The sequence below is a fragment of the Chrysochloris asiatica genome, unplaced genomic scaffold (genome assembly GCF_000296735.1).
Source record: "Chrysochloris asiatica unplaced genomic scaffold, ChrAsi1.0 scaffold00280, whole genome shotgun sequence".
NCBI lineage: Eukaryota > Metazoa > Chordata > Mammalia > Afrosoricida > Chrysochloridae > Chrysochloris > Chrysochloris asiatica.
In genome coordinates this window covers 200191-213093 of record NW_006408798.1, presented here as the reverse complement: position 1 = coordinate 213093, position 12903 = coordinate 200191, and the positions used below count along the sequence as shown (strand labels likewise).

Below are 12903 nucleotides of genomic sequence, written 5' to 3'. Positions count from 1 at the left end.
ATAATATACCCATTGTAAATAAAATATTCATGGTATTTATAAAAATCTACTTTGTATGGGAGTGCAGTGACTCTATACAATAAGCACTGTCAAACCACAAGGTCTATGGTTTGAGCCTGTCAGCTACTTCACCAGAGAAAAATGAAGCATTTTGCTCCCACTAAGGTTTAAAGCCTCAGAAAGCCTTTCCAGGGTCACTGAGTAGGAGCAGAGTTACAGTACTTAACAACAGCAACTTGCATTTTGGAAAAAAACTCTATTAAGGACCCATGATTTTTTTTAAAAATTAATTTAGGTAAAATTCAAGTTTGTGAAAATAGTTATCTGATCCAAGAGCACAGAATTCTTATTAATTCACATAATTTCTATGTGCTTTAAAATTTTCAAAAATATTCTCCACAAAGATTTTTATAATTTTTGGTGCTTCATAGAAAATGTCTTAATACTATCTTTAATGTGTTTTAATGGTATTTCTACGTGACTGTTGGCCTAGGCTAATTCTGTTGACTTCTGCAACATAATCTTCTATTGAAACACTTTGCTGACCTCTTTTAATTCTGATAGTTGCTCTGTTGATTCTTTTGTTATTTCTACTTGTTTGATTATATCAGCTGCATATAATAGCAGTTTTACAACATTCCTTTCAATATTAACAAAATTTTCTTTTTATTTTCTTAAATAATTTAAAACTATTTATAATTTAATGGTTAAACAATATAAGTCACCACCACCCACTGCTGTTGAGTGGATTCCAACTTATAGTGACTGTTTAGGCCAGAGTAAAACTGTTTCCAAGGGTTTCCAAGGCTGAAAATCTTCACTGAAGCCGAAAGCCTCATTTTTCTCCAATGCAGTGGTTGGTGTGTTTCATCCACCCACCTTGTGGTTAGCAGCCCAAAGGTTAACCTATTATGTTACTACTAGGGTGCCTGGCTAAACAGTGGTGGTAGTGGTGGTGGTTATGTGCCATGGAGTTAGTCCTTACTCGTAGCAACCTTGTACAGGGTTTCTGAGACTGCAAATCTTTATGGGTGAAAAAAGCCTCATCTTTCTCCTGAAGAGTAGCTGGTAGATTCAAACTGCTGACCTTGCAGGTAGAAGCCAAACTTGTAACCCACTAGATCTCCTAGTGTTGGTGGTGGTGATGTGCCGTGGAGTCAGTTCTAACTCGCAGCGACCCTGTACAGGGTTTCTGAGGCTATAAATCTTTATGGGAGCAGAAAGCCTCATCTTTCTCCCGCGGAGCAGCTGGTAGTTTCTAACTGCTGACATTAAGGTTCACAACCCAATTCGTAACCACTACGCTATCAGAGTTTCTTAGGTTCAACAGTTGTTGTTGTTAGATGCCATTGAGTTGGTACCGACCCACAGCGACCTTATGCACAGCACAACTAAACACAGCCCAATCCTGCCAACCTCACTACTGTTGCCAAGCTTGAGTCCATCGATGCTGCCACTTGGCCGATCCATCTCATTGGGGGGGTCTTCCTCTTTTTTTCTTCCTTTTTTTTGTTTAAGGTTAAACAGTTGTTGTTGTTGTTGTTAAGTGCCATCGAGTCGGGTCCGACCCATAGCGACCCTGTACAGGGTTTCCGAGGGTGTAAATCTTTACGGGAGTGGAAAGCCTCATCTTTCTCCCGCGGAGCGGCTGGTAGTTTCGAACCGCTGACCTTAAGGTTCGCAGCCCGATGCGTAACCACTACGCTACCAGAGCTTCTTAAGGTTAAACAGTAGGTGATGTTAATGAACACTGCATTATGGGAATGCATCCAGAGTTTCTCCATTAGGTATGTTTACTGTAGATACTTTGTATATAAATTTTAGAAAGCTCTTTTCTGTTCTTATTTTTTAAATTTACATTGACCATTATCAAATCACTTCTCTATAGGTTCTATAACTATTGGAATTAATCCCCTGATTTTTCTTTTTGAGTCTATTAATAGAATACATTTTTGTTAGACATTCTAATGTTGAACTATTTTTATTTTCTTAGGGTAAATCAAGCATGACTGTATTTTTAATACACTAGGATTTGGATATTAATATTATATTAATTTTTTTCAACTAGATTCATAGAAAAATGAATCTATACATGTCTTAATTATTCCTATCTGGTTTGGAAATTAATATAATACTAGTCTGGTTGAGGAGATTTTGGCTATAACAGTGAAGAGGCTAGTATATCATCTCAAAAAGAAACTATTAAGTAGACACTGATGAAAGTAAATAAGCATTTTGATTCTATGAATATCCACTAAAGCCTATACCAAACTGAAAAAACATTTGTGCATGAACAATTATTGAATTCTGAAGAAAAACAATGAAAGCCAGTGGTGTTCTTGCCTAGGGCTACTCCCGTATCAACTCCCCAATATCCCCTCCCTGTCCCCTCTATGTGAACTGGCACAGCTGAAAGTTGCCCACTAGGTAGTGGGCAACAACCATGTCCTGAGCCATTTTTCATGGAAATCAAAACCTTTTTTAAGTATCTGGAGGGTGGGTCTTCTAACTTAAATGGTCATTGTTGTTATGTATCACAATGGAAGTCCACAGTCATAGTTAGTATAAGCTCACTTTAGGCTGAGGCTTCACACATTTTCAAGGAGACCAAATTGAGCTAAAGTAACCCACATACTTCTGGGCAATGTAAGTCTTTGCTCATGTGCTTAGAAGACATACACACGCAAAATATATTGAAAAGCAAATGTTATGCAGATGTATAAATGATCTGAACTTTGAATGCATTTTTAAATACATTTTTGATATAGCCATTCCATCTGTATGAGATGGAAGCCTTACAGGCTCAAATTTTATCTCATCGTTGTTGTTATTGGTTAACCATTAAGTTACATAGACATAGGAGGAAAAACCAAAAACCAAAGTCCTGGGAGCCTGAATTTGCATATAAGAAATTGAAGAATCGATAGTCTTGTTACATACTTGGCACCTGACCTTGTTTTCACTGATGATACTGAGTTTCTCCATCATATATTCCACGGATGTCGTCAATTTTATTCCTGTACATTCCATCTGGTTAAGTCCAGACGTATAGCCACCTTTTATGTTGTTGGAAAAGGTAGTTGCGATGAAGTCATTGGTCTTGCAAAATTCTAACATGTGATCTCCAGCATCATTTTTATCACTAAGGACATATTTCCAACACAGATTTCTTTTTAAAATATGTTATGGTTTATTAATCCTCTGGTGAAAAATCTACAGAATCATTTCATTGCAGATCAAATTACAGCAGGATCTTTATTCCTTCTTTTTGCCAGCATTAATACAGGTCTTTGCATTATCCCTGACTTTCTTCATTCTGTTTTTGCATTCCTTGTTGCCTTGAAGTTCTTTTTCTCTTCATGCAGGCCATGTTTTTACAAGTCTATGTTTGGGTTCATTTTTCTTTGAATAATCCAAGAAATAATAAATCATGCAAAGTCAGTAGTCTTGCTATCACCAAAATGAGTTCTGAATCCAAACTCAAAAATTACATCTAGTGTTTTGGCAAGTTTTTGCTAAATTTCTGTCTTAGGTACTGTTTCCTTCCCAGGGTGAAGGACTTTAATGACAATTTGTTTCATCTAAAGTAGATGGTCATAAACTTAGTGGTCATTCACAATGGCAACAGACCTTTAGAATTTGAATCACCAATAATTATTAATGCATCGTGACTGCATGTTAGATCATTTTCATACTGAAGAAGTTGGTAGAATTCTTCAATTTCAGCATCACTGACTCTAGTGGTTGGTGTGTAAATTTGAATAATAGTGGCATTAGCTGGTCTTTCTTGTAAGTATATGGATATCATCCTATCACAGGCAACATTGTACTTCATGATAGATCTTGAAATATTATTTTTGACAATGAATGTGACGCTATTCCTCTTCGATTTGTCATTCCCGGCATAATAAATCATATGACAGTCCATTTCAGTTCACTAATGACTAGGATATTGATGTTCTGTGTTCCATTTCATTTTTGACAACTTCCAATTATCCTAGATTCATACTTCGTACATTTTTTGCTTTTTAAGGAGGTTTTTGCAGCAGATTTGCCCAATGCAGTAACACATTGTTATATTTCCTGACTGCTGTCTCCATGGGTGTTCACTGTAGAGTCAAGTAAAACAAAATCCTTGACAACTTCAACTCCGTTTAGCATGGTGTTACTTATTAGTCCAGGTGTGAGAATTTTTGTTTTTCCACGTTGAGGGTCAATCCATGCTGAAGACTGTAATTTTTTATTCATCAGTATATACTTCAAATCCTCTTCTTTTCAGCAAGAAAGGTAGTGTCATCTGCAATTGCAGGTTGATAATGAGGCTTTTTCCTATCCTGATGTCAAATATTTCTTGATAAGAGTCCAGCTCTTTGGCTTATGTGCTCAGCATAGAGATTAAGCAAGAGTGAAAGGATGCTACCCTGACACACACTTTTCCTATTTTAAACCATGCAGTATCTTTTTACTCTGCTCTAATGAATGCCTCTTGGTCTATGTACAGGTTTTGCATAAGTATAATAAAGTGTTCTTGATTCCTATTATTTGCAATGCTAATCTATAATTTGTTATGATCTACATAGGTGAATATCTTTGCTCAGTCAATAAAACACATGCAAACATCTTCCTGGTATTCTCTGCTTACAGCTAGGAGTCATCTGACATAAAAAATTATATCCCTTTTCCCATGTACTTTTCTGAACCCTGCATTAATTTCTGACAGCTTCCTGTTAATGTAGTGCTGCAATTGCTTCCAAATTATCTTCAACAAAAATTGACTTGCATGTGATATTAACAACATTTACATGTGATATTGATGACATTGTTCAATAATTTCTGCTTTCTGTTGGAACACCTTTCTTTGGAATGGGCACAAACATAAATCTCTTTCAATTGGTTTTTCAGATAGCTGTCTTCCAAATTTCTTGGCCTAGATGAGTGAACACTTTTAATGTTACATTTGTTTCTTGACACATCTCAATTGGTATTCTGTGAATTCCTGGAACCATTTTGTGTGTGTGTATGTATGTGTTTGTGTCAATGTCTTCAGTGTGGCTTAGACTTCTTCTTACAGTATTATTGTCTATTAATCATATGCTACTTCCTGGTGTGGCACTGTTGTATACATAAGCAATGGACAGCAAGGTGGGTTTGAACTGCAAGGTTAGTGGGTCAAACTCACCAGCTGTTCCTCGGAAATCCTATACAGAGTTTCTATGAGATGGAACTGATTTGACTGCACTTGACAGCAACAACAACTTCCTGAAGTGGTTGAACATCGACCAATGTGTTTTGGTACAGTGACTCTGTATTTCCTTCATTTTCTCTTGGTGCTTTTGTGTTATTCAATCCTGTGTTCTTAGAATCCTTCAACTTTGCAACTCCTGTCATTTTTTGCATATCTTAGTAGTTATATGGATTCCTGGTGTGACCAGTAGGATAAGCACTGGATCACAAACTGGTTTGAACTACAAGATCAGCGGTTCAAACTCACCAGCTTCTCCTTGGATACCCTGTACAGGGTCACTATGATACAGAACCAACTTGACAGCATTTAACAACAATATGTATGCGGTTATTCCTCATTATCTCTTCACATATGTTCTATTTTCATCTTTTTTTTTTTCAGTCCTACTAGATATCTGGCTACTAAAGCAGAACACACAAACCTACTACTGTTGATTTAATTCCAACTAGTAGTGACCCTTACAGTGAACTTCCAGAGGTTCATGAAGAGGACATGGAACAAGGGATATCATTGTTGATGTCAGATGGGGCTTTCCTGAAAGCAGACAATACCAGGAAGATGTTTACCTGTGCTTTGCTGACTATGCAAAGGCTTTCAATTGTGTGGATTACGACAAGCTATGGACAGCATTTTGGAGAATGAGTATTCTGGGACACTTAATTGTTCTCATGAGGAATCTGTACATAGACCAAGAGGCAGTTGTTAAACAGAACAAGGGGACACTGAATAGATTAAAATTAGGAAAGGTGTGCACCAGAATTATTTTCTTTCATCATACTTATTCAATCTATGTGCTAAGCAAATAATCTGAGGAACTGGATTCTATGAAAAAAACAAAACGTGGCATCAGTATTGGAGCAAGACTCATATACAACTTGTGATATGCAGATGATACAATCTTGGAGCTGAAAGCCAAGAGGACTCAAAATCCTAATGAAGCTCAAAGACCACAGCCTTCAGTATGGGCTGCACCTTAATGTAAAGAAAACAAAATTCCTCACCACTGGACCAGTACATAATAGCCATATAAATGGAGAAAAGATTGAAGTTGTCAAAGACTTCATTTTGCTCAGATCAACCATCAACACTCATGGAAGCAACAGTCAAGAAAACAAATGATGTATTTCATTAGGTAAATCAGTTACACAAGACCTCTTTAAAATTTTCAAGAACAAAGGTTTGAGGACTAAGATGCACCTGACTCAAGCCATGGTATTATCAATAACCCCATATACATGAGAAAGTTGGACAGTGAAAAAGGAAGACCATAGAAGAATTGGAGGCATGGTGTTGGATTAGAATATTAAAAATACCATGGACTGCCAACAGAACAAACTAATTTATGTTGTCAGAATCACAGCCAGAACACTCCCTAGAAGCCAGCATGGCCAGTCCCTGGAGAAGGATATAATGTTTGGTAAAATGGAGGGTTGGAGAAAAAGAGGAAGACCCCCAATGGGATGGGTTGGCACAGTGATTTTAGCAATGGGCCCAAATGTAGCAAAGATTGTGAAGTTGGTTCAGGACTGGGCAGTGTTTCATTCTGTTGTGCATAGGGTCACTATGACTCGATGGCACCTAACAACAGCAACAATAATGACACTACAAGGACCCCTGGTAGTGTAGTAAGTATAGTGCATTTGGCTGCTAACTGCAAGGTCAGCAGTTTGAATCTGCCAACTGCTCCATGGGAGAAAGATTAGGTTTTCTGCTTCTGTAAAGATTTATAGAGTCCTGGTGTGGCGCCACAGGAAACGCACTCCACCTCAGGGTCCATTTTTACCACATGGTCTGTGGTTCAAACTCACCAGCTGTTCCTCTGAAACCCCATATGGGATTGCTGTAAGTCAGAACTGACTTGACCTCATTTAACAACAAATATTTATAGTTCAGGAAACCCTATGCAGGGTCACTATAAGTTGGAACCAACTTTATGGCACACAGTGGTGACACTACAGGACAGAGTAGCATTTCTCCATAGAAATTTCTAGGCTTTAAGTCTTTATGGAAGCAGACTGCTACATTTTTCTTTCATGGAGACACTGGTGGGTTCTAACCACCAACCTTTTGGTTAGTAGTCCAGTGTTTTAACCAGTACACCCCCAAGACTTCTATGCTTTTACCATATTTATTTTTTTTAAAGACCCAACTTCTTGTTGGCCATTTCTGTTGTTTTTATTCTCCAGATCATTCAATCCTCTTTCTTTATGCTTATCTTGTTGCTAATTTAAAAACGATTGACTTACACTTGTTCTTGTTGTTAAGTGCCATAGAGTTGATTCTGACCCATAACGACCCTGTATCTGGTTCCCAAGGAGCAGCTGGTGAGATTGAACCATAGACCTTGCAGTTCAAACGACTTTGCAGTCTGACACATTAACCCACAGCGCCACAAAAGGACTCCGACTTACACTTATTTCTTTAGTGTATTCTGAAAACATTGAATTAAATTAAACATTAATTAGCAAATAAATAAAAGTACTGAATATTTGAAAAATTTTAAATGCATTACTAAAACCTGGGAGAAAGAAAATTAAGTAGTTTTTATGAATGTCAAGTGGAATTACTTCAAATGCAAATCATGTGATAGATGATTATTAATATTTTCAAATACACTTACAGGAACAAAAAAAGAGTTTCCTTACACTTAGTTCTTTAATATTTAACTCTTTTTGTTGTTCTTACAAGTGTATTTGAAAATATTAATAATCATCTATCACATGATTTGTATTTGAAATAGTTCCACGTGACAGTCATACCAACTACTAATTAGTTTTCTTTCTCCCAGTTTTAGTAATGCATTTAAAAATTTTTCAAATATGCAGCACTTTTATTTACTTGCTAATTAATGTTAATTTAATTCATTTTTTATCAGAATATATGCATCACATCATTTTTGATTCTTTGAAATTTTACAAGACTTTCCTTTTAGCCCAATATTCTATTTTTAAAAATAGTTTATATAAATAAAATGCTTATTTTATTTTATTGGTTGTAATTTTCTATAAACCTCGAATAGCTTAAGATTCTTATTTTTATTGTGCATAACACAATTCTTTCTTTTTTCTTTTTTGTCTTGATCTCTCAGTTTCTTAGATGTGTGTGTTAAAGACTCTAACCACAGTTATTGATTTATCTAATTCTATTACATTCTGTTTTTTAGACATATATATATAAAAAAGCACCATGATTTTTATAACTCTTTGATCTTTTCTTCCTTTTGCAATATATATATCAAATATAATTTGGACCAAATTTGATTCGATTTTTCAATTATTTATACTAACACTCTTGCTCTTATTAACATTTGTCTGGTATATCTTTTTCTATGCAATTGTTTCAATATTTGAGTAACTTTTCATTTTTCTCTTGTAATCAATACATCATTTGTTGCTTTAAAAACTTCCAGTCAGGCATTGCCTTTTAATTTGTAAGTACTAGCCATTTACGTCTGTTGTTATGTTACATTAGGATTTAATTCTCTTACTTTTATTTTTTAATTAGTGAACTTAGTTATAAAAAAAATTCCTACTTTACTGCAAGCTTTTCATTGATGATGATATAAAAGTTACATATCAAGGAGTTCTGGTGACACAATAGTTACGTACTTAGCTGCTAACGGAAAGGTTGACAGTTCTAAACCAGTTAGCCTTTCCATGGTAGAAAGACTTGGTAATTTGCTCCCATAAAGATTATGTTTTATGAAACCCTGTGAGGCAGTTCTAGTCTGTCCGATGGGGTTGCTATCGGTAGGAATTGACTTAACAGCTCTCAACAACAGTATTGATTTCCCAATCTTATGAAATAGATACAAAATAAATAAATAAAAGTTGCATTTCAGTTTTTGTTCTTATTATGGTTATCCTTGACTCAATGACGTGTAACAACAACACCAACAAAGTGGTTATCCTTAATTAAATATCCATATTTCTAATTATTGACAACTAGCGTTGTGGTTACGAATCGGGCTGCGAACCTTAAGGTCAGCGGTTCGAAACTACCAGCCGCTCCGTGGGAGAAAGATGAGGCTTTCTACTCCCGTAAAGATTTACACCCTCGGAAACCGTGTTACAGGGTCTCTATGGGTCGGAACCGACTCAACGGCACTTAACAAAAACAACAACAACAAGCGTAGTGGTTACGAATCGGGCTGCGAACCTTAAGGTCAGCGGTTCGAAACTACCAGCCGCTCCGCGGGAGAAAGATGAGGCTTTCTACTCCTGTAAAGATTTACACCCTTGGAAACCCTGTACAGGGTCGCTATGGGTCGGAACCGACTCGATGGCACTTAACAACAACACTTAATGCCCAATGCATCTATTGCCAATATCTGAATGAACGCCTCCCACCCAGAATGCCTGCTCTCAGTTCATTTTCTTAAAAACCCCAAACTCTCAAAATTGATTATTATTGATTAGAATTTTAGCTGAGTTATCAAAGATATTTTTCTTTTTCTCTTGCTCTTCCACTTTCATTAATTTTAGATTTTTTTCTCTGATTTTGTTCATTTTTCTTCTTCCCTTGTATTTGCCCCCCTTTATGGCATTTTTACTTCTAATTTATATATTCTTTAGCTTTTCTGTTTAATATGCTTCCCTTTTCATTACATATAGGAGGGGTTTTGATCTTATGGTTCACATACTCTCTATTTTCATCCATCTTAGTTTTAATTCTTATATTGCTTTATTTGTTTCTTAATACCTTACATATCAAAAACTTGCAACTTGTTATTCCTTTATTACATTCTTTTTCCTGTTTCATATTTCAGGTTTCTTCTCTTATCTTTTTCAAGCACATTTATACTTTTTAGTAGCAATTGGTAGTTTGTTTCTCCACTCTAATAATTCTGTTTTAGTTGATATATGTTTGTTGTTCAGTTTGTTGTGTTTACTTACACAGTTTTCCTGAATATCCAAAGATTTTTGACAACATGTTTCCATAATGATTTTAGTTGTATTTTCTGGTGAAGTATATTGGCTAACATACATCAAGTTTGAATCTGTGTCCCACTTGGTAAGTGTAAGTATAAGGAAAAGAATAAGGCCCAGAGTTGAAGATTCCAGATCCAGTGGATTTTGCTGAGGATACCCCATTATGTCAGAAACCAGTCTTTCAGGCATCACAAATAGTCAGCTTTAGTAGAAGTTGTCCTCTGTAGGCTGTGATCCACCAGGCCTCAGGGTTTGGAGAGGGAGGAGGTGGAGTAGTAAATACTTACACCTTTCATCATCACCTCCCAGCTGGATTTCTGATCTGCCCTGTTTTTACCCTGTCAACACCTGTGACCTGGTATGCTGTTGTTGATTTTTCTGGTGAAGGAAGATGGTAGTGATTGTCTCAAGTTAAATGAAATAATCTGAAGTTAAGTAAATTGTCCCAAGCTCTAACTAACTGAGCAACTTCTGTAGTTTCTCAAGAAGTGATTTTGGAAAGACAATAGTTCCCTGCTTGATCCTTAAGTTCCAGGCTACATTATTTTACTCCTCAAACAGAACAGTCTAATTCCTACCACAAATCCTTAAGGTTAGAGGTTTGAGCCTGACCAGTGGTACCTCAAAACAAAGGCCTAGTAATCTGCTTCTGAAAAATCAGTCATGGAAAATCCAATGGAACACAGATCTACTTATGGAGTCACCATAAGATGAAGTGGACAGCAATTCGTGATGGTGGTGGACGTGTAAAATAGCTCAGATTTTGATGGCTGTCTCCTCCTAATTAATTTCACCTCACCTCAAGTATCATCTTTTCAATTACCTTTCTTATCACAATATTTAAAATAACTCCCATTCTAAGGAGCCCTGGTATGGCATTGCATGATAAACACTAGACTGTAACTGCAAGTTTGGTAGTTTAAACCCACCAGCCATCCTTGAAAAACCTATACAGGATCACTATGAGTTGGGAGGAGTCCTGATATGGCGCTGTGGGCTAATGCGTAAGACTGCAAAGTCATTTGAACTGCAAGGTTGATGGTTCAAGCTCACCAGCTGCTCCTTGGAAACCCTATACAGGGTCGCTATGGGTCGGAATCGACTCAATGGCACTTAACAACAACAACATGAGTTGGGAATGACTTGGTGACACACAACAAAACAGCAACCACTAAGCATTATCTTATTACTCAGTTTATTTCTTTTTTATAATACTCATTTACTCTAAAATTGTCATATTTGTTGTGTCTCTTTCTCTCAGAACTCAGAAGTTTATTTTTTCTTGACTTAACTCTCAGAAATTATTATTTTTCTGAGGAAGTTGCAGAATTTAGTAGAATGCTGGAAGCTTAGTAGATATGCAATACATTTTGAAGAATGGATAAATGAATGAATGAAATAACATTTACGATCATCATTTATTCCATTTTCATTTAAAATATATATATATATATTCCTAGGCTTACAGCATGAAAGTTGTTGTTAAGTGTTGTCAAGTCGATTCTAACTCATAGCAACCCTGTATTGCGTTTCCAAGGAGCAGTTGGTGGGTTTGAACTGCCAACTTCGCAGTTAGGAATCCAGTGCTTATCCTACAGTGCACACCAGGACTGATAGGCATACACTTTTAATGCAAAAAATAGTTTGCAGATTTTTTATGCTTTTTTACTATTGTCATAAATGTGAAATGTTACAGAATGAAATAGTTGATAGGAGACGGGAGGGTATATATATCCTTTGCTTTAGATTATGGTTTATTATTTGTTATGTTACTAGTTCACTATCTTATCAAAATATTTGTCTTCTTCTTTGAGTGCTATTGTAACGGGTTTACATTTTAACCTGTTTATGTCTCTGCGGAATACTTTGTCTCTTATATTTTGATATTTCTTTATCATGTCTTTTGCAGTTGAACTGTGCTGATTTCAGGAGTGGAGAAAGAGATGGGGATTTATTTTGTACCTTTGATAATGCAGCTGTTTGTGGTACAGATGGGAAAACATACAGCAACAGATGTGCCCTGTGTGCTGAGAATGCGTGAGTTTCTCTAAGGCAGGCTTTGTCCCTAAGGCATGTTCTTTTTATAATGATACATTTCCCTCTCATAATCTTTAAGATAATGAAAATCCATTTGGTGATACTTATTATCCTGAAACTATTCCTACTACTTCTTTTATTAATGAAAATAATAATAATAGCATAGTGGCTATTATTATTAATAGAAACTATAAATGGCTTCTAAGGACCTCTAGTAGAGTAAAGGTTATGAGTCAGGTTACTAATCTCAAGGTCAGCAGTTCAAAACTACTAGTGGTTCCATGGGAGACAGAGAGACTTTGTGCTCCTGTAAAGATTTTCAGTCATGGAAACTGTATACAAAGTCGCTATGAGTGGGAACCGACTCCATGGCATACAACCACCACCACCACCATATATAGTAAATCATTATGGGAGCAGACAGCCTCATCTTTTTCCCATGAAGTGGGTGGTGGATTTGAACTGTGGACTTTGCCTTTAGCATTCTAATGTCTAATCCACAGGCATACACATTAGACATACACACATACATATATATGTAAAATTCCATTACCTTTTAATAATATTTTTCCATGAAATGTTAATACCATTCATTCTTGTGTATGTAGCGGTGTGCCATTTAATTAGTTCTGACTTGTAGTCACCCTGTATAGGGTTTCTGAGGATGTAAAATAGTTATGGGAGCAGAAA

General features: G+C 36.2%; 1 protein-coding gene across 1 annotated transcript in view; it reads left to right on the top strand.

Annotated features, from left to right (window-relative positions):
* SPINK5 (serine peptidase inhibitor, Kazal type 5) overlaps positions 1–12903 on the top strand; it is a 117977-nt gene that overhangs the window by 16368 nt on the left and 88706 nt on the right. The window contains exon 5 of the mRNA XM_006874516.1: positions 12086–12213. Coding sequence (XP_006874578.1) covers positions 12086–12213 — 128 coding nt within the window. The remainder of the gene's footprint in view (positions 1–12085; positions 12214–12903) is intronic.